The sequence below is a fragment of the Thermobia domestica genome, chromosome 2 (genome assembly GCF_964235325.1).
Source record: "Thermobia domestica chromosome 2, izTheDome1.hap1.1, whole genome shotgun sequence".
In the NCBI taxonomy this organism is placed as follows: domain Eukaryota; kingdom Metazoa; phylum Arthropoda; class Insecta; order Zygentoma; family Lepismatidae; genus Thermobia; species Thermobia domestica.
Window position 1 is genome coordinate 10,866,185 of NC_137455.1, and position 23,939 is coordinate 10,890,123.

Below are 23,939 nucleotides of genomic sequence, written 5' to 3' on the forward strand. Positions count from 1 at the left end.
GCTCCAAACGTGCTAGTGAAATAGAGACTCCGATCGATACTTTGAATAGAGCTTCGCGATTATTCTTCTTTGTTTATTAAAATAACGTATATGCTCTTGAATGGAAGGCAGGTATGAACTTCGTGGCGGGTTCCATAGTAACATACAGGAATAGGTGCTTCAGATTCAGGATATTTATAATGAATGTTTTTGTGTCTAAATATTCGTATAAAGTAGAAAGATTGGGGTAGGAATTTGCTTACATCTGTACAGTCTTATTGTAGATACCCTGGCCACTGGTTTCTGTTTAAAAAGCCATTTATACATTTTTATAAAAATGAAACAAATATGTTCTTTATTTCAAAGCCGAAATACGATGGTTTTCTGGTTAGTTCGGAGTTAAGCGTCCCGTTCAGTACCAAGAATATGTGACATGTGAATCTGAACCACATGAGCATCCGTCGGGATCGAACTCGAGTTTTCCGCGCCGAAAGCGTGTGCGTTAACCTTATAGCCATAAGGAAGTTCAATTTGTTATAAGTACAGTTGTGATAATATAGCGTTTTAGAGAGAAGGTGGCTCGTTTTCTTTCTTTCTTTTTCTTTCAATAAGACTGTAAGAGTATATGTTAGAAAACTTAGGAAGGGCTGTGAAGAATATGGGATGAAAATAAATGTTAGAGATATAAAAGCCATGGTGATTGGAACGAAGAGGTCGGTGTCAAACATAGAAATAGGAGGGGAGAAAGAGAACATGTAACTAATTTTCGATACCTAGGTAGTATTATTAGTGACGATATGAATCTGAAATAAAAGAAAGGATAGGAATGGCAAAAGAAATCTTTAGGAGGAAGAAAAGACTGTTTTGTGGGACCTTGAATAAAGAGTTAAATAAAAGACTTATAAAATGCTTCGTATAGGGTATTGGGCTGTATGGGGCAGAAACAAGGACTTACACAAAAATGATTCAAAGCGATTGGAAGCTTTAGAAACAGAAGTAAAGGTGAGGGGGAACGCAGGGGGAACACGGCCACCCACTTCCAGAAAATATCTGTGGCGTTCCCCCACTTACTAAAAATTACAATGGGCAAATATAGGCACGGGGGGACGGCGTAATGTCATCCGTCCCCTTACCTTTTCAAATCCACTTTTAACCTTGTTTAGAAATATGGGTGTTGAAACAAATGCAGAGAATTCATTCGGTCGAGTGGAAAACGAATGAGGCGTGGGGAAGAAAAGAATAATGTTAGATATTAAGAGGAGGAAGAGAAACTGGTTGGGACATCGGTTAAGAAGGGATGTATCATCAGGGACATGCTAGAGCGTATGGTGGCAGAAAAGGGAGGGAGTGAATGAAAGAAACTACAATTAATGTACGACATGAAAACAGAAAAATCGTAGATGAAGAGGAAGAGGTTGGCTAAAGACTGTGGAGCGTGGAAACTTTTCAGTTGCAGCAAGTAATGTGCTAATATGGCAGAATGGTATAATAATGATGATATGTAAAAGTGTTAACTTAGATTTTTCGTTCCGTTTATGCAGAAAGGATCCTCCCGTGAGTAAACTGTTACCTTTTGTCTTTAAATGAGGAGGGGGACTCAGATAGGATTTCCAGTAGAAGTTCAGCGTGGCAGAAAAGTGTGAAGTGAAAGGACCCCGCACTTTTCTTATGGAAAGTGGCTTTCGGCTAATGTTGTTGAAACTTCGCTGGTCGATAGTTCTTAACATGTGGATCAAAAGTCTCAATGGGCACAAAGACCGAAATCCACTCCTTCCCCCAAAAAAACCGCCTCCAATTAGCTGGGGGGGGGGGGATTGAACTGATTTCAGCATGTAAAACAATTTGTTGTTTTAATCAACTCAACAAGGACGCGATGCAATTCCTTTACTGGAATATTTAGGAATTGATCATAGAATGCCCGCACTCCTACTACCACGTGAAAGACAACTATCAACAGAAGATGCGAATACTTCTTGACTAGTTACTAAAAGTCGATGGATAGTCGAGGCAAGAAACGGGCATCTAAGATCTGTTTTTAAGTTTCTAGCACAAACGTTGAATCTGCAACATGCAAAGAAACTGAATAGTTTCTATCGCATAGCTGGAGCTATTTTGAACAGATATCATCCCGTTATTTTCATGCAAGATGCAACCATTGAATTAGCTAGAGAAATGAGAAATAGGTCAATCATGCCGAACGTTGTTAAAGCAAGTGTGGAGGTAGATAATCTTATTAGAAGGAACGGTCAATGGGTACCGCTAAATGATCAAGGCCTAATTGATTTCTCTGTACTTAACTTAAACTACTTGCGAGATTTCACTGTAGGCACATATCAAGTAGATCTCTCATCCTCTTACGTCCAAGATAAACTAATACGAGATAAGGATGAGCAATTCCAGCTTGACGAAAACGTAACTGAACCGGGATTCTTGCGCATACGTCTCTACACAAGGTTCCGCAATGCAACTAAGCATCAAGTTTTCATAGCATATGTAGCCAATGATGAAGATGACCAGGATTATGATCAAAATGTTATTCAAGGTTACTACTGTACATGTCAAAGCGGTGCTCGTACATTAGGTACATGTGCGCACGTTGCAAGTGTCTTGTGGTATTTAGGCCATGCACGACATTTACAGAATATTAGATATCCCGATGACTCATTGCTAAGTACCACATTACATGCTGCAAACCGAAATGATGAAAATAATGAACAGATAATTGATGAATTATTTTAACACCGTTCAGCATTAAGATATCTGTGGTGGGTTTTGGTAAAGGGGCAAGGGTGCAGAATAATTCTACATGGTGGCTGAAGTATTAAGGAATGTTGGTTGCGTGCTTAAACAGCGATCTAAAAACACTCTAGTCTACTACGATTTGTGGCTTCGACGTTTTTATCCACCATATTGGATCTGAAATCTTGAATTCAAGAATTTTGACCTCAGATTCGTAACCAACGACCCAAAATACCCTAGTAAACAACTATTTGTGGCTACATTCAGGATTTTTGTGTTTTTGATCCGCCATATTGATCCTCCATCTTGAATTCTAGAACTCTCACCTCAGATTCGTAATCAGCGATACGTGAAACCCATTATATCGGCGGTGAGACCAAAACTGTAGGTATTTCAACACATACGCGCAACTATAAACTACAGTAATATGGAACATCCGTAAGGTAATTCGCGGGGGGGTATGTGGGGGGCAAAGGGCGATGTCAAGTGGGGTAGTTTGATAGTCTAACATGTGGTTGTTTGGGGTTCTTGTTGAGTTGATTAAAACAACAAATTGTTTTACATGCTGAAATCAGTTCAATCCCCCCCCCCCAGCTAATTGGAGGCGGTTTTTTTGGGGGGAAGGAGTGAATTTCGGTCTTTGTGCCCATTGAGACTTTTGATCCACATGTTAAGAACTATCGACCAGCGAAGTTTCAACAACATTAGCCGAAAGCCACTTTCCATAAGAAAAGTGCGGGGTCCTTTTAGCTTAAATTTTCGTGCTTAAGTGCGTTGTTAGGCTGAAGAAAACAGATTACTGCATATCTATCAGTATACTAGAGTATATGTTGGAAGAATTGGTGGGATGAAAGCATGAGTGGGAGCAGGAGAAAACAATCGGACACGATGTTATCTCCAGATTTGAAGTCAAACAAGGAACCTCTCATACCAGAGGTGAACGATCTACCCCCTTCAAGCTGTAATGTACGTCTTTTATATGAGGCGTATAGTTTCTAAATCCGCCATCTCCTTCATAAACGGTTTCGAGAAAAACAGGAAAAACTGATAACTCAGAGATTATGTGAGATAAAATTTTCTTTTTATAAATACTTTACTGCTTTCTGGACATTCATTAAAACTACCAAATGACAAAAATCTCTCTCATCCCATTTCTCGGTTATTGCAGAAAGCAGTTTGGAGATAGCGGATTTTGAAAACAACTTTTGGAGATGGAGGACTTTGAAACAAACGTACTAAAGTTTTTTGGGATTTATTTGCTTCCAAGTCATTACTATTATACTTTCGGATAACTATTTCAGAACAGAACAGTAGATGGAGATAAACTGAATCTAAACAATGATATTAACTTGTTGGGTGACATTATAATGTGCACAAACAAGGGGAAAAAAATGAAGGTATAATCATAGTACGTTAGCTACATTTACGGGTCAAGTTCCGAATTTCCCAGCCCGTTTAGAAATATCGTCTCCTAACATAACATAAGCTTACTTAACCTCACCTTACTAACCTAATCTAACCCATTGGGACCTAACCTAACATAGCCTGACATAACAGGATGGGAACTTCGGAATAAATGCCACCTTTACCAACAAGAAAAGGATTGAAAGTGATCTTTACACTGTTTTCAGATATATTTCTCATCAGAATCATGTTCGAAACACTGGCATTTAACCTAATCCTCATCTACACTTTCTTCTGTTGAAGCAGTCAGTCTCTTTTCAGCATCAACATAAATGGCTAAGTTTGAATTAGCACGCCAATTCTCCCCGAAGTGTTTCGTTAGGAGTTGAACAACATCTTGCAACTTTTTTTCATTAACGTCGGTCTTCAATTCATAGCATAGAATAGAATAGAATCGAGATGATGGGGTTTACAAACACACTGCTGAGTGTAGATGGCGGCTTTTGAAGAATACCCTGAACTTTAAAGCAGTAATTGAGGGTGGAGGTGGCGACATTTTAAACAACTCTTTTCACCATCATGTAGGGCAGCGTTTCCCAACCTTTTTCAACTTGCGGCACACTACGGGTGTAACTTGAATTCGCGCGGCACACTCATAGATATTATTATTATTATTATTATTATTATTATTATTATTATTATTATTATTATTATTATTATTATTATTATTATTGTTTGCAAATATAAAATACCATGGTAATTTTTTTCTGTGATTACTTATCTCACAGAAATGAAAGCTCGATCACTGGTTTTCCCCTACGCTAATTTATTATGCTTATTTTTTATTCTAATTTTAAAATAGAAAACAATTGCAATGAAATATAGGACTCAGTTTTTTTAAAATACGCTTTCTTTTTTCGAAAACTGTATCCAACCTTTCACTAAGAACGAAGATCACTAAATAACGAACAAACAAACAAATGTCTTGTAGTTTTAATTTTGCTGTTTTAACCAAAAGCGGTGCATATTATTGCAATCACACAGTTTGCGATGCGTCGAAGTCAAAACACAGTTGTTCAACAAAGTGTTGTTCTGTCATTCACGTGCGAATGAGTGTTCTACAAACATTCACTTGAAGCGTACCGTACAAGTGCTTCCATTTCTCAGTGTTAGTATGACTCTCAATTGAAGCGTAACATAGCAGCTAACCGTGGAAATGTATACGAGCCGAAATGCTGTCTGCTACACAGTAATAGATGTAGAATAATATATTACAATTACAGTAATTTTTTCATGATAGAAATTCAATGTGAAATAAAAATATTCATAGTAATGTGAAATACAAAAATGTACATTTTTTCCTTATGTCTTGCAATTTGGTTGCTATAGAATTAATAATTTTGTTTCGATTTCCTCGCGGCACACCAGCGGTCCATTCGCGGCACACTGGTGTGCCGCGGCACACCGGTTGGGAAACGCTGATGTAGGGCATCGAAAGGAATGCCAGTAAATCTACTTACCTCATTTTTTTTGAAAATTGGAGATGGCGGATTTAGAAACTATACGCCTCATATACTCTTTGTGCTGGGAAAGAGAGACTGACTTCAGAAAGACTATAGAGTTAGCAAGAGAAGGTCACGACAGCTAGCAGCGGCGTTGCCACTACTCAGGTGTTAAGGCTATTTCGGTACATCTATAATAGCAGTTTTCTTAATAATATAAAACAGCGACTGTGGTTTGTAACACATTGAACTCATTAAGAATGTGAGAGACAAGGACAAAAACGAATTGATCCGACTCTGCAATGAAATAGGAGAGTGGTCAAAAGATTAGCTGAAGATGATCATGATACAGTTGGTAAAGAAATCGAACCAGTGTTTCTTTTAGAATTAAAGTTCCGGGGGCAGTGCCTCCCCAAAAAAATGGTCAGGAAGAAACACTTAATCGAACCCAGAGAGATGTGAAAACTATATAGATTATTAGTATCATATCGCATACAACAAAAGTTTGCTTTGAATACTGAACAGAAGATTGTATGAAAGGACAAATGAAGAAGTTGAGGAGGAGCAGTTCGGGTTTAGGAGAGGTAAGGGCACAAGAGATGCGTGTGGCCTATAAGGGTAATCGGTACAAGATTTATAGAAAAGGGAAAAGATATGTATGTGATATTACTGATCTAGAATATAATTTTGACTGTGTGAACTGGGAATTGATGTTGGAAGTTGTACATAAGGTTGGATTAAAATGGAAGGATCGAAGAATCGTAGGAAACTTATATACGAACCAAGAAGTAAGTGTTAGAATATGGTAAGAAATGATAGGGGACAGTGCAATTGTAAGAGGAGCTCGATAGGGATGTTGTGAAAAATGAAAACCATATTTCGCTTGGAGGTAGAATAATTAGATGAGTACGGTTTGAAGATGATACGGTGCTTGTTACGGAATCTGAAAAGAAAGTCAGTAAAATGTTAGAAAACTTAAGAAAAGCCTGTGAAGAATAAGATGAATATATGTTAGAAAGACAAAACCCATGGTGATCGGAACGAAGCAGTCGATATCTTAAAAGTAGAGGAAATAGAAGAGGTAACTTATTTTCGATGCCTGTAGTATTATTAGTTTTGACACGATGTACGAACGTAAAACAAGAGGAAGGATAGGAATGGCGAAAGAAGCCTTTAGGAGGAAGAAGGTAGAGTTAAGAGAAAGACTCATAGAATACTTTTGTGGAGTATTATACTGTATGGGGCAGAAGCATGGACTTACTCAAGAAAAGACTGGAAACTTTCGAAATGTGGGTGTGGAGAAGAAAGAAGAGAATTATCTGGGTCGAGCGGAAGACTAATGAGAAAATGTTAGAAATAGTGGAGGAGAAAAAAGAACACTTTTAGATATTATTAAGAAGAGGAAGAGAAACTGGTTGAGGCAGTGGCTTGAAAGGAAGTGTATCATGAGGGACGTACTAGAGGATGTGGTAGAAGGATAGAGAGGGAGGGGGCGAAAGAGGCTACAGTTGATGGACGGTATCGAAAAAAAAAAGCCATATATGAAGACACCCGGTGCATGAAAGCTTCTCGGTTGTGGCTGGTGACCTACCAATAATAGCAGAATAGCTAGGATGAAGGTGATAATATAAAGTGCATTTTATTCCTGGGTTACTACAAATTTTGGGAGTTGGAGGTAAATGTCGACCCATTTAACTACCATTACTAGCGTCCATTCCATTCACTTCTATTTATCTTTCTTTAAGTGTAGGACATTGTCGAGAAACATTTTCAGGTCTTTTTATATAGCTTTTGGTTAAAGGGGTGTAAGACACTTTTTGACAGTTTGCAGTTCGTGATAGATTGTTGAACATTGTCTTTCGTTTGGCATTATGAACGAATGTGTTAAATGCAATGACCAAGATGCCTTAAGCCATATTTGATCACATGTTGTCGGTAGTAAGAGCGTATATCGACACATTTTGAACGTTGTTGAGGCTTTTATTAAAAATAAAACTTAAGCCTCTTTGACACGTCTGTGAAGTTGTCCCGCCCACCTAACGAATTTTTCTTTTTTTTTATCTACATCGTTAGTTTATCGTTAGTTTACGTTAGTTTTGCAAAAATAACGATTTTATTCGAGAAATAAATGGGCAGGCCAACTTCACGGTTCCCCGCCCACAAACGAATTTCAAAAGTTTTTAATATCACATCGTTAGTTTATCGTTAGTTTACGTTAGTTTTGCTAAAACTATCGTTAGTTTCGCAAAAATAACGATTTTATTCGAGAAATAAAGTTTCCCGCCAACTGTGAATTAGCCCGCCCATATTAAATTCTCATAAAATTCCAACGCACATCGTTAGTTTATCGTTAGTTTACGTTAGTTTTGCTAAAACTATCGTTAGTTTTGCAAAAATAACGATTTTATTCGAGAAATAAATGGGCAGGCCAACTTCACGGTTCCCCACCCGCAAATGAATTTCAAAACTTTTTTCTATCACATCGTTAGTTTATCGTTAGTTTACGTTACTTTTGCTAAAACTATCGTTAGTTTGGCAAAAATAATGATTTTATTCGAGAAATAAAGTTTCCCGCCAACTGTGAATTAGCCAATCCATATTGAATTCCCTTAAACTTCCTACTCATATCGTTAGTTTAACGTTAGTTTACGTTAGTTTTGCTAAAAATAACGATTTTATTCGACAAATAAAAGTTCCCGCCAAATGTAAACCCTAACAGCACATTTACATAACAGGCATACATAAGAAGTATATAAGGCACATACTGGACACATTCTCATGTACTGTACCTGAGGGAACATGATAGGCGTATGCCTGCTATGTAATTGTGTTTACATTTGGCGGGAACTTTTATTTCTCGAATAAAATCGTTATTTTTGCAAAGCTAACGATAGTTTTAACGAAACTAACGATAGTTTTAGCGAAACTAACGTAAACTAACGATGTGAGTTGGTATTTTATTAGAATTCAATATGGGCGGGCTAATTCACAGTTGGCGGGAAACTTTATTTCTTGAATAAAATCGTTATTTTTGCGAAACTAACGATAGTTTTAGCAAAACTAACGTAAACTAACGATAAACTAACGATATGAGTTGGAATTTTATGAGAATTCAATATGGGCGGGCTAATTCACAGTTGGCGGGAAACTTTATTTTTCAAATAAAATCGTTATTTTTGCGAAACTAACGATAGTTTTAACAAAACTAACGATGTGATATGAAAAACGTTTGAAATTCGTTTGTGGGCGGGAAACCGTAAAGTTGGCCTGCCCATTTATTTCTCGAATAAAATCGTTATTTTTGCAAAACTAACGATAATTTTAGCAAAACTAACGTAAACTAACGATAAACTAACGATGTAGATAAAAAAAAAGAAAATTCGTTAGGTGGGCGGGACAACTTCACAGACGTCTCTTTGACCACACATCAAAGATGTAATATTGGAGAGGCCTGTTGAAGATTTCGTTTTGAGTTTAGTTGTAACAGAGTAGGTTAATTTCCACTTGTTCGTTTGCTCCCTCCACCGCTTGTCAATTTTAACGGCATTCAATTTCACAAAATAAAAATAAACGCCTTTTGTACAGAGCGAGCGTGGTAGCGATCTCGCGGCTTGAAACTGAGTGTTGACCATCCTGATTGTGTTATTTTAAGGGCTTTTCTTAGTGAAGCGAGTGCTGGGATATATATATATATATATATATATATATATATATATATATATATATATATATATATATATATATATATAATAAAATCTTGGTCAATTTTGTGTTTCGTTGCGTGAAAAATTGTTTCGAAACTGCATACTGAACTTGCTTAGTAAAATAATTGAGCTTCCACACACAGCTTACGATGCCAGTTTAGAATATATTTTTTTTCTATAACAACTTTAAGAACAAGAAAAAAGGAAATGAAATTTTTCGCAGGTCTATAGCATATTTAAGGATTCTGGCAATCTGTTGGTCTAAGAAAAAACTCGGGAAAAACATCAGTCAAGAATAGTTGCCACCAGAATGGAACCCGAATAACTAGCGATGTTTTTTTTTCTTTCCCTTTATTTTGGACATCAGTGTCTTAGGAATGGCCTCACTTACTAAACACTCTTTTGGGGTTAATGCGGAGAAAATGAAACGAATACTGTAAGTAATCTTTAAGACTTCGTCGAGACTTTAGTTACGACAACCGTATATTGACGTAAAGTAGTGTCTCTTCTAACTTCAAGTGATATCTTTAATAAATGTAATCGACTTCTTTGAGTATGGTTCAGTCACTCTTTGTGAAGTATAGAAATGATTTCAACAGATGTGAGCGCAAAGAATTGAGCGTTCATCCCTCCGTTTCCGTCGAGGCATTTCTTCTGTTTTTAGGGTTGAATTCTTGTAGATTCATCGATAGTGTTTGCTTTCTGTACGAGTTGCTGTACTATTCAGACGACAGTTTTTTTTTTTTTTTAAACGTAGAAAGTGTTTCCCATATTGACCTGCACAACACTCGATCAAAAAAGTGTAAAACGCTTTTTCAGGCCAGTCAATCTGAACGAGGTTTTCCTCATTCGCACCAGGCAAATTCCGGGGTGGTACCTAACTTATAGGTCCCAGGCCGCTTCCTTCCTTCCCTTTCCCCGGATAGTGTGCTCGCCGAGTGACGTAATCCCTCAAACGTGGCGGGCTAAATGCCCTTAAATGCTGAGAGCCCAGAAATCTAAGTCCTAAATCCCTAAATTGACCTGTACAAAAGATGGAAACTCAGGGTGATTTCAAGCCTTAGAAGGACAGGCACCTCAATATATTTCTCAGATTAAATTACGCTGTAACTCCTGGTAACTAAAGTAATTATCGTTTAATTTGGAGGCTTGGATTCGGTTGCCAGATGGCTATTCATGCTCATCTAGTGGCTAGCGCGTGCGGCTATGGTGTGCGGGTCACCAGTACGATTTCCGGTAGGTGAGTATTGAGCCTATTGAGGTGGTTCGGATTTCACTTTAAACTTTAGGTCCATATATCATATAGCCTCAGGGTTGAAAAGTGATGCTGAACTTCAACAAGCAAACAAACTGATTTCCGATGGGGGAATGCCTTTGTGGCTCTAATTCCACTTCTTGGGTGGAATTAGCGCCCCTTTTAGCATTGAGGTTATGAGACATGAACTTAAGAGTAAGGTGTAATCGGAACCTTTTCAAGGTTCATTTTCTGTTCTTAAGGAAATCGATACCCGGGACCGCGTGAACCAAAGCCACTACACCAGCGAAAAGTCGTCTCTGATTTCTGTTGAGCTGTAGTTAATGTGGCTTAGGTAATGAAAAGACAGTTATACAACTAGCGAACAAATGTAGTACAATAAATTTTTAGTTATGTCAGCCATTGATATTAACTCTTTGAGGCTCAAGATTTCTTTTTTCTTAAATATTTATCATCAAATATATATATATATATATATATATATATATATATATATATATATATATATATATATATATATATATATATATATATATATATATATGTAATATTATTAACTAACAATAAAACATTGATTCTGCTGTTGCAGATTTCGTGTACTGAAACCACTACGTCTTAAAAAAAATCACTCTTAGATTCCTCTAGCACTGGTGGAACGGGTCACTGCCCAGAGCCAGTCAGACCCATGACCTGGTGATTCTTGCAGACTCGATGTGATTCGGGAACAACGAAGCATCGTCATGGAGAATATGTGAGGCCACTAAAGTAATTCTATCAAAGAAGATTCCCTCCTTTCGCTCTCTGTATCTTCTCACTAAATCTATAATTTTATTTCTAGCTTTTGTGTGTGTGTGTGTGTGTGTGTGTGTGAAACTATTGCACTGAAAGATAACTACAAGATTTAACAATGTAAATGCGTCTGAATTACAGAAAATTATAACCTACATGTTTCTCTTACGAGGGACCGTCAAAGTGTAATCAAGCGAATCTATAGAACTTGTGTAGAATATAAAACATACCGCTGAGCCGGAACGGAGTTTCATTGAATATTTTTACAGTCTGTGTACAGAAACCATTGTATTATAATTTTCTAGCATGGGAAGACGAATAAACATGAAATTAAATTTGAATTATTCAAGATATGGTATTTTGATTAAGAAATGTCAGATCCGGAATCAAATAAATGAACGTTCGAATTGGAGTAGAAGATATCCACTATAAAATCATGCATTAATACTGCACAGCTGAACAAATATTTTGGTTGCTCCTGGATCGATCTGGGTCTCAATCTGAAAAGCGACATCACGATTCGGACGACCCGGACAGAAATCGTGACCGAAATGACCCGTTCAATCACTGTCTTGTAGAATTAAAAAAAATGTGTGTACGAGGGACGTTCATTCTATTATAAGCCTAAAGGTGGTGCAGTAATCGTGGGATGATGTACCTCTGTGAAATGATTGCATCATCCTCCCATAGGATAAAACTAAAGTAGAAGGGCGTTGTCATTTATCTTTCTTCAGTTTTAAAGCCTGTGATAAACATCTTGGCATTTCAGCTAAACGAATAAAACGCAAGCTCTGACGCGATGTTGCCGAATGCTAAGGGGCGTGGCTATGGCTAAGCAAAAAAACTACAGCGCGATCAGGTGGCAGACGATAGACGTGGATGTGTACAAAATAAACATGGCAATGCCGCTGGCCTCTCATTTGCTAGCAGCATTTAAAGGGAACTTCGAGCGCCGCCTTCGAATGCCAAGATGTTTGTTTAGTAAGGTCCGAAAGGTTGATTTCCAGCTATATCGGCGAAAGATGCACGACAATGCTCCTTTGCACAGAGCCACTGTACTGTTTGTCTACAGAAGCTGTTATTCAGCAGTGTGGATTCCAGCCACATGATAGGCAGATTTTCCGATTTCTACTTTTTCAGCTACTTCGCAAACGGTCAGACGAAGATTTTTGCGTACAACATCGCGCATGTTCTGAGATGAGCGTCAAGGCACATGAAAAAGGTAAGTGTCCAGGCTTTGCTTCGCTTACGATGAATGTTCTACCTGCTTTGAAATGTCGAAACCATGCATAACGTCGGGTTGGGCTCGTACATTTTTTCCCTTACACTTTTTTGAACACTCAAAATTTCTGTAATTATATTTCCCGTTTAAAACAAAATTTGATACAGACGCACACTGCTCTTCCAAAGTCTTCGTTTTCACAATACCAGAAAATCGCAAGAAGTACGAAACACAACTTCACTTCTACTCTCGCAATCTCATAGTGACACAAGGTAGGATGATGAAATTAGTATTAAAATGCTTAGGAAAGATTCGACAATGCGTCACTGGCAAGGAGAAAGTGAAGAACAGTTTCGTTGATCCTACTTTTTGATTTTTTCCTGTTTATTTATGTTCTGCGAGCTGACTAACTTTTTGTTCGGTGTGCTTACATTGCAAGTAGTAGCGGTTGGCAGTACTGATGAATCCCCTGGCTAAGACATGCTTGGCGCTGGCAGTCGACAGGCGGCGAGGAGTAAGTAGCAAGTAGCCATCGGGCCAACGTTGGGTGTTGAGTAGGCTGTTCGTGCGAGAGAGAAAAGGTCCTTTGTGCCCCTACTTCCTGGCAAAGATAACTCCTGTCGTAAAAATTTTGGCTTTTATTAATGAGACCGTATCCTTTTTCAGGCTGAGAGCCAACTCAAATGATAAGTCTACAAGAATGTTGAATGTTACATACAGGAATGTTTTCCTCACAATATCTTCGCAGTCGTGATTGACTCATCTTGGATCTATTGCTGTTCGTATGATGTTGAATGAATCACTTCCGCTGGAGTGTCTGATAAATTATTTCTTTATGTACAGATCCGCGGTGGCTCAGAGGTAGAGCGTTCACCTCTGGTGCATGGGGTCCTTGGTTCAACCGCGGCTCGCGCCAAGTGAACGTTGTGGTGGAAAAACACCGTGAGCGTGGGTTTTCTTGGGATTCTCCCACTTTCTTCATCCCACCATTTCATTCATTTCTCCTCGCCATCTCCTTCAGGCTATCCAGCTTAACTGTGTGACGTAAAGCTTAAAGATGTCATTTCACTTTCTTTTTTACAATGTTTGAATTACTTATGTTTCTGTATATCTGATGATGTGTTCACTCGTATAGCCAAATGTTTGGCGTATGGTTCTGGGTTTGATTCCCGGTGGAATATAGTTGATCTAATATCGTATGGCATTTGGGGAGTTAAGGCGTATAGAGAAAGCTGGATGAGCGCTAGAGATGTCATCTATGGTACAAGGAGTTTTTGATTTGTTCTTAGATCATGCGAGTTTGTGGTGGACAACACCTTATTCAGGGATTTTGTCGGAGTTGTTTCGTCTCACATTCTCATTCCACCATTCCAATATCTTTCACTTCCACCAATCCTAATTCTTCATTAGTCTAAAAGGTACAACTCTGAGACATTAAACTAAAAATTAAATTTTGAAATAAAAAAAAAAAGTTAGCGAACTTCGATTTCTGGAAGGCAGAATAACGATGGGAAAAGCTGTGCTGACTATACGGTACATTAGTTGACAATAACCAGCTCTTCTATTGTCTTTGATGGATTGTAACTACAGGAAACTTAATTTGATTCTAAGAACATTTTAATATTTAACATTATCATCATATTTTATCTCGTAATTTGCATTTAATAAGATTTATTTTTTCTTTCCAGGGAGAAGAAGCAAAAAATAGAAGACATTAAAAAGAATATACGGGATGCAATATTGGTAAGCATGTTTCTTATATCAATCGTTAACTTTTTTTCTACAATGTGGTTATTAAGTGTACACTTACAAGTATCGTTATACAACACTGCATGGTTCATAATAAGACAAATGATCCAATAAAGTAATAATAATAACACTCATTAGGTGACGTGTTTCCCAGACGCTTGATTGTCAGAAAAGGGCCATTACGGTCACCTGACCTGATTTTCATATGTAGACTTTTGAAATTCGAAGTTACGTTTTGAAAATCTGAGATTTTCGGTCATTGAAAGAGAACAGTTTCAACGACTGTTCCGGGTCTTGTAGTACTTGAAGAAAATTGGAACAAACAGGATAGAACATTTGAGGAAGTGTGAGAATGCTGGCAGACACTTGTTGCACATTTTATATTATGTGCATTAAGTTCTTTCATTGGTTTAGATTTTATAGCCAGTGATGACTTCAGAAGGGATGGGGATTCCACAGGAGGTACGAAATCTCCTTCCCCCAGCACGTATCTTCGGTCGTGCTCAGTGTGGGTTACTAGATATTTCAGCAGTATTATTACACCCCATGTATTTATTGAAAGTCCCCTGAGGGACATTTTTTTGTAAGCACCACTGTTTATAGGCAGGGTAGCACTTCCAGTAAGAATCAAATGTGATGCAGGCAAATGAACGTATTATTCACAACTTGACCGTTAAATAAATTTTGTTTATTCATTTGATTAAGGAATCGTCTTCCAGACATGGGTTCATTATTTTTCAATACATTGCATGTGTACCAGGTATGAAACGTCCACATGACTGGAGATAAAACAACGTAGATTAAGCCACATTGTGGCGTTAAATGAATCTTGTAGCTGTCATAAAAAAAAAAAAAAAAAAAAAAAACGCAACCCGATCTTTCTATTTACTCTTTACATGTTACAACTTCTTGAAAGCAAGAAAGGTTTCTACACACATGTAGCACTGCACTCTAGTGGACAAACAGTTAACCTCCTCATTAAAAACGTGTATTTTGGCGCACTTCCCTTCCCTGTGTAAAAGAATCCGTTGTTTCGGAAGCGGCGAAACTGGTTTTTCTTTTATGTCAGCGGGAGGGCGATAGCAGGTAGCAAGCAAGGCGTCCCAGAAAGTTGTGCATCGTTCAACTGCTTGCAAGATGAAAAAAAAAAAAAAAAAATGTTTATGACCCTTTCATGACTGTGTACACGGTGAAATATGGTAGGGTTTCAAGATTTTTTTTTTTTTTTTTTTTTTTTTTATGACAGCTACAAGTTCCTCTAACGTGACAACCTCCTTTTACATTGAATAGAGCTTTTTCATGAGAGCCTGGGGATCACCTGAAAATTCTAAGGCCCTTTTTAGACGTTATGATAAATCATCAAGGGTGGAGATTTTTTTATCATATGCAAGAGAGATATTTTCTATTCACACACGGCGATATCGCTCGGAGATATTCCTCACAGAGGTCAATAGAGTCTGACATCTTTCGGAGGTTATGTGAACTATTTCAGAAAAATACAGGGCCACGATGTTTGCTTGTGGTGTGTGTGTGTGCGTTTCTACCTGCCACTTGTGAAAGGACAATTCCTGTTTCTTGGTAATTTGTGTTCCCGCCGTAGTAAAATAAAGAGCTTGAAATGGAAAAGAACTATTATGCAGCTTTTGCAATTATCATGTCCGTAGCAATGATATAATTGTGTTTATGTTTAAAAAAGAAAAGAAATATAGAACGGTGTTGCCTATTTAGACACTTAAGAATCGTTAGTAGTAAGCTGAAAGACGAGTGTCATTTTATTGCTGGGGTTTTTAATTCATTTTTTGTATTTGTGTCCACAGAATATATCTAAATTAAAAGATAAAATATACATTCTTGTCCCAAGTATTTAAACATACAACAAGTATAAATTATATATATACCTTGTATACTAATCCGTAACTACGCAACTTCTCGTTAAATCTTTTAGGATTCATGGTATCTTTAGATACCATGGCGTAAGTGTTGTCTTTGACCGCTTATTTAGGTTCTATAACAGGTATTTAGGCCGGCTTTTTTATTGGTCAAAAAAAGGATGCATTTTGGAATCAGATGGTCATCTTGGTGGCGCCAAGTGGGGACAGAGGGAAGTGACTTATCCTTGAGGAAATTTCAAAACTTTTTCAAGCCTTTAGTTTCTAACATACCAGATTGAAACTTTGCACACGGATTGTGTGCACCTTTGAGTAGGCCTGTTTCTCAATTCTTTAGATCCATGTGTACTCGGGCCCGAGGCTGAGGGTCGCAACTATTCCGAGGGGGCGATTTTTCCAGAAAAAATTCTGATTTTTACCAATTTTTCCGCTTTAGGTGTACGATACGCACATGTGAGTCATACCGTTGGAAAGGGCTTGTTATATTGAAGAAAATAGTGTTTGAACCAAATAGTAACGACGCAGTAAATTTTTATAATATGATTGAGTTGATTTTGAGTTTAATGTCCTGTTCAGCAGTGATGCTATGTGAGACGTGGACCTACTGATTAACGTGGAATCCAAACCACATGAGCTCCCACTGGAAATCGAACCCGGGTCTCCCACGCCAAAGGCGCGTACGCTAACCGGTTAGTTATACGTGCGTGTGTGGCCTAAATTCAGACTTTCAAAAAAAATTTCATCCCTTTGCTTTCAAGATACAAGATTGAAATTTAGCACACGCATTGTGTACGTAATACGTATTTTCAAGAAATTTTCAGATCCCTACGTGAACCCAGGGCCGGGCCAGAGTCAGTGTCGGATGTAGAAGGTAAAAAATCGGGGAGCAGCCAGACCCCAGACTATGATAGGTATATCATGACTTTACTATAAACTTTCAAAAATATATAAATAATAAATTATTTTTTGACTCAAAAAACTGGGGTCCTAGGCAGGGCATGATTTAGGGAGGTGCAAAAGTGCACGTGCACCCCCGCGTTGTTGTAAATATATCGGCCGCGGTGGCTCATGGTAGAGCGTTCACCTCTGGTGCATGGGTTCCTGGTTCAAACCCTGCTCCCGCCAAGTGAACTTTGTGGTGGACAAACACCGTGTACGTGGGTTTCCTTCCACTTTCTTCATTCCACCATTTCATTCATTTCTCATTCTCACCGTCCCCTTTAGCCTTACCGTTATAACCGTGGGGCTGAAAACTAAAAAAATTCATTTCATTTCGTTGTAAATGTACACTACCTAAAGTAAGAAGCTAGCAGAGAGCTTTGCAAAATAAATAGTTTAAGTCAATTTTCTGAAGGCTGAAGGAAAAGAATTCATCGAAATCAGACACTTAGCATTTCCAAAGGAATTTCTCATTCACATCACAGATAAAGCATTTAAAAAAAACTCAAATTTAATTCAAATGTACTGGTAGTTATTGGTGCACCCCCTCAGAGAATCCTAGATCTAGGTCCCCCGGGCTAGAGCCGCCACTGGCCAAAGTGGTGAAGTGTTTCGGGGGGATCCTTTTAAAAAACCGGGTTTTCCCGAATTTTCCGGCCCAAGTGTATGATACGGACATGTGAGTGGTATCGTTGGAAAGGGTTTGTTATACTGAAGAAAATGGCGTTTGAACCATGACTCTAGGCCAAATAGTAACGATGCAGTAAATTATATATATAATGTAAATTTTGCAGGATTTAAATTTAGCACACGTATTGTGTACATAACTACGTATTTTCATAAAAAATTCATATCCCTACGTGAACCCAGGCTCGAACTAGAGGGATGCAAAAATTTCGAAAAATCGAAAAATCTCCCAGTTTTCCTCGATTTTCCAGTTTCTGGTGTATAATACGGACAAAGGAGTAGTACAGTTGGAAAGGATGTTCTATTCTGAACAAAATGAGATATAAAACATGATCCTATGATAAATGATCCCATGATCTTAACATATTTCAAATTCTATCGAATATCAAATTCATGGTGTATATTTCAAGGTGAAATTTCCCCATCTATTCAATAAACTTGTATTTCAGCTCATAGAGGCAAATATTTTTGCTAACTTCATATACCCTGCATTTCATTGCAGTTTATTTTATTATAAACCATTACTTAATTCTACATATTATAGAACTGTTCATAATATTTGTCAAATTACCTCCGACATTTTCAACTATAAATGAATTTTTTTTTTCATTTCTTTATATAACGAAATGTAATGCCATAGTGACATTTTGCACTATGCTCTCTCTTTCGTTACGAGCTAAAGGTGACTATTTTATTTCTAAACGAAAAATAAAATTAGTTATATTTAGTTCCAGAATTAAAGATGATGGAAACCAATGAGCTGACCACACACAAAACAACTTAAATCCATCTTCTTGACCATAGCTAATTAAGGACTACAATTGAATAGCATTCAATTTATTTTTGAGCTGCAACTAAAGTCGATATTGATTGATACTGGCATCTCTTATTAGTGAAGCAATCGATTTAACGCTTTGTTGTATTCGTAGAGTAATGCTAATGGCTTCAAGTTACTCTGCGACGTTGCCACATAGTAAAATTTTGATTCCCCATAGAGCCTGAAGGAGGCCCCGGTGGGCATTTCATCATACAACATTTTCGCTTTATTGTGACCTGCAGAAGAGTGCTCTGTGGTCCGTAGGCACCATTTTTAGAACACCCATAGTTTATATTATAATAATCTTATGTGTTCTTGGAAGAAGATAAACCTTTCTAGCCTAATGGTTACTATTGGTTAAAGAGCTCGCCTTTGGTTAAAATATTTAATATGACATTGTAAATTAAAATACAATTTATATAGAAGTGAAATAAGTATGAAGCATATATATATATATATATATATATATATATATATATATATATATTCAAAATTCGAAATTCTAGTTATGAAGTATCTATATACGATTTCTGAATTCGGAATTGAGTTGAGTTGAGTTGATTTTAGGTTTTACGTCCCGTTCAGCAATAACAGGAGGTAAGCACGAAAACGCTTGATTGACAAACCAGAGTAAGAACTGAAAAATAAAACAATATTGAATAGCTTTACAACAAGGGTGGCTAACCTTTCTTAAGTTTGAGCGCTACTTTTCATTTCTGAAATCACTAGCGATCTACTGATTAAAATATAGACTAATAATGAGGACGTAATGGACAGTTTAAAAAAAAAAAAAAAAAAAAGGAAATACGATTCATAAAATTAAGATTATTTAAATATTTAAAAAAATAATTAATTCATTTTGATTTTCTCAGAAACGTTCATTTGTTATCAGAAACTAGCAATCAGTCCATCGAGATTGGTATGCTTGATTGATACAAACAGTAAGACAGACCGACGTGGGCTACCTCTCATAATTACTTGTAGACTAGTAGACCATGGTTGATGTATCCATCTCTGGTCCCCAATAAATTTATGTGGAAGAATTATTGCAAATACTGTATTTAATTTTAGGTTTATAATGACTTGTTTCGAAGATATGGACAAAAGTTTCAATCAAGGACGTGCCGCTTCTGATGTATGCGGTCTAGGTTTCAATTCTCGGTGCTAGTCGGTTTTATCTCATTTTAAACTATGGATCTACCTTTGCTTTAGCCGAGGTTAAATTTCATAAATCAAAGCAAACCAAATCGAACGGCTAATTTGTTGTAGTTTTCGTAGTTTGGAAAACTATTCGCATTTCATGAACAGAAAATGGAGAAAAGATATTTCTTTCCTTTTTGTCAACAGACCAGATCACAGGACGACAGGTATAAGCAAATTCTTAGCAAAACCTGTTTTTTCCGCTTTCCTTCCAAGAAGCTGGCAGCGAAGAAGGGTTGGAAGCGGTGACCTATTCATTCCTTTGTTTCTCTACGGGGGGCTATACCTGGCTTGCATGCGATAAGTTGAACATGTCGAACTTATCGCATCGTATCATATGCAGGAGAGATATCATGAGATAAACTAATTTAGATGTGATGATTTCTGAAATTTATCTCTACCCTTGATGATTTATCATAACGTCTAAACGGCCTCTAAACTGAATGCCGTCTGATACATCGTCGATAACATTATGGAAACAACTTTTGTAGGGAAAAAGTTGTTCGCATGGGACACCATTTATGAAAACAAAGGACAATCTGCTTTTGTATTTTGGTACAGTTACAAGATGGTCCCGTTCGAAAGGTTTTCCTTTAAAAAGTTGCTTGTTTTCCCATGATCTTTTTAATATATATCACACGACATTCCTGGCTATTTAAATTTTTCTGGTTACTCCCTAGTGTCTCATGGTAGGAGACTTGTCGATAAAAATTAAAATGAACGTTCCACAATTATATTCGTTAGGCTAAGGGAGACTACCATATGATTAAAGTAAGTGAATGATTATGGAAGAATTGGCGGAATGAGAAAGTGGGAGGAAAAGGAGTACCTCGAGAAAATCCACACACACATACATACGATGTTGTTCATCACACTTACTTGGCCGGGCATCGAACCAGGGACCCCACATACACCAACTGTGCCCCCGGAAGGGTAAGACGCTTCATTGTATGTATCCTCTAGATCAGCGTTTCCCAACCTTTTTCAACTTGCGGCACACTACGGGTGTTACTTGGATTCTCGCGGTACACTTATAGATATTATTATTTGTAAATATAAAACACAGAGGTATTTTTTTCTGTGATTATTGATCTTCCTCACAGAGAAGAAAGCTCTTTCACTGTTTTTCCTCCCTTGGTAAATCATTATGCTTATTTTTCATTCTAATTTAAAAATAGAAAACAATTGCAATGAAATATTTAACTATGGTTTCTAAAAATACGCTTTCTTTTTAAAAACTGTATCCAACCTTTTACTAAGAAGGAAGATCACTAAATAACGAACAAACAAACAAATCTCGTTTACTTTTAAAACAGAAATGTAGGGAATTTGTCGAAAGGATTGAATGATATTTTAAATTTTCAAGTTACGAAATATTCTGCAACAATAAAGAAGCAATAATGGTCCTAACAATGATGATAAATATATTTTTCAACATTAGAAATGTACAGAACAGTAACCCAGTATGAAACTTAAAATTGTAGATTTTTCATAGTAGAGGTTCATAGTAATGTAAAATACAAATATACATTTTCCCCTACGTTTTGGAATTTTAGTGATATAAAATTAATAATTTTGTTTCGATTCCTCGCGGCACACCAGCGGCCCATTCACGGCACACCGGTTGGGAAACGCTGCTCTAGATCTATTCTATTTCAAGTGTGGCCCTTCTAGCGCTGCCGTCGATGTGTGTTTTTCTGTACTACCCTCTAAAGAGGAGGGACAAGTGGCTAATAATGCAAGTAAGAGACGGGATAATGCATATCTAAAGTACCTTAGTGTCGAATGTTAGGTCATCATATGACGTATTTCGAATAACTAGAAACAGGCCCGTATCCACGGGGGACAAGAGGGGGCCGTCCCCTCCTAAAATTTTGTCTGGCCCCCATAAAATTTCACTGTAGGCTTGCAAATGAACTATAATATGGTGATGAAGCACAATATGATTGGGTCGGGCCCCCCCTAAAATTTTGGGCTGGCTACGGGCCTGACTAGAAATAAAATTACAAAGGATTAAAAATTTGACTTGCTTCAAAGAAGTTGATTTCGAAAAAAAAAATGCTTACAAGTATCATATCCGGTTACGTAGCAACTTGATATCTCAAACTGTTCTGGAGATATGAAAAAATGTTAAAAATTGTTATGTCTTAAAATGGTGTATTTGTGTAGTTTTTAAAACTATCATTTTTTTTCCTTTTGCTTCTATAACACCCCAATAGTTCAGTGCAATTAGACCAAAAAAGAGCAAAACCTAGACATTCAAAAAAAAAAAAAAAAACTTCTGAAATGATCATAATACTCTATTCAGCAACGCAGAGAAAATCCCGCGTCGGGTTAGGTCACTATGACCGCCATATTGGGTAATTTATTTCCAACGCCAAAAGTTTTTGTGGAAACCATAGCATTTATTTTAACTGACTATAATACAGGTTGTAAATACTTCAGAGTCATAAACTATACATTGTTGAAAACATATTTAATTGGTTGTTCTTATTATGCGAAATTTGAGAAAATTTATACTGTCCCGAAAGGGAAAAAGGGAAATTTCACAAAATTTCTTAGAACAGAAGTGAAAAATTGAATTTTTGGATGATTATTAGAATATTGTAGAAAGAAGAAACATAAAATATGTGCAAATTTATTGGCTACATACTTTTCAGTAAAACAGTAAAAGTACATAATATTAATATCTTCTAAAGCTGGGATTTTTAAAATTAGATTCGCGTATTGCATTAAATTCCCTCTCGGCCCATGTTGTAAGACGTTCACTTGTGCATCCACAAGTTTTAAGTGAAGTTATCAGAGAGTAGGTATTTGCAGAGGCTTCAATATCCTCTACGAATCTGGATTTTGCCGTCTTTAGAGAAAAGAAAAACGGGAAATTTCCGATAATTTGAGGGAAATTTTAATATATATACTCTTTGGATGTAGAAATAATTTCAAGAAATTAACGTCCACAATCATTTTTTAAATTCGTCTTTAATCACAAAGCCAATCCAATTCCCAGGTTGGAATTTTTCGTAGTGGTTGTAATATTGGTTAAATTTTTAAACAATGCATATTCATTCACTTAATCATCATCATTCTATGGAAGGCAATGGCAAACCATCATTAGTTCACCTTGCGGAAGGACCTTCGGGTCAAAGACCTGATTCGAACAGAACACTACATCATAATATCCGATAGGACTAGAATCTGTTTTACCGAAAGAAGAATTCCAGAAATTTGTAAAACAAGGCTATTTCATGATTAATCAAAGGAAAAGTTTTGGTGCGGAATTTGGAGTGACCTAACAATTGAACTGGTTTTAATAAGAACAATGAAAAGTAGTTGTGATCTGACCCGGGGACGAAGAATTTCACCTTCAACTATTGCTACATGGGCTCACTCCATGCTTGCATCTTTAAAAATAGTGGAAGCTGTGGAAAATTCACTCATGTTATCCGTCTCCTCAGAACAGCATGTTGACTTGCGAAAGTCTCGTCAAACTCGTGACGCCAAAGATGTCTGTTTCATCAGCTGGTTCTGGGAATATAATCTATCTGAGGGATCACCTCAACTTGAATCAATATCAACTGATTTGCTAGCTGATGAAATTGTACTTGGGGCGTTCAGAAATGATTGGCACTACAATTAATATATTTTCACAAGAACCATTTATTGAGCAAACTATTACAGTTTATTTTGGAAGTATTCCCCGGCAATGTCTATGCACCTTTGCCACCGTTCTGGAAGCTTCCTTATTTGTGTAGCAAACCATTCTTTGGGGGTATCTCTCTGTCACTGGCGGACAAATGTGTGGAGTTCATCATTTGTGTTGAACTTTTTACCTCTCATGCCCTCTTTCATTGTGTCGAATAAAGCATAGTCGCTAAGAGCCAGATCCAGCGAATATGGAGGATGCGGCAGTACACTAAACCCTAGTTCATGTAATATAGGGAGCTAGCTTTAATGCGAGGCTGAGGAATTCAGAGTTGATTGGCAGGTTCCCCACCCCGTCGCCAAGAAACGGTCACTCGACGATCCTGGGCAGGGTTGCCAGTGCGTTGTCAAAAAATTCAGCT

General features: G+C 37.3%; 1 protein-coding gene across 1 annotated transcript in view; it reads left to right on the forward strand.

The window, feature by feature from the left end:
* The window catches only part of Galphas (G protein alpha s subunit), a 242,883-nt gene that overhangs the window by 75,672 nt on the left and 143,272 nt on the right, over positions 1-23,939 (forward strand). Inside the window, exon 3 of the mRNA XM_081738476.1 lies at positions 14,283-14,337. Coding sequence (XP_081594602.1) covers positions 14,283-14,337 — 55 coding nt within the window. The remainder of the gene's footprint in view (positions 1-14,282; positions 14,338-23,939) is intronic.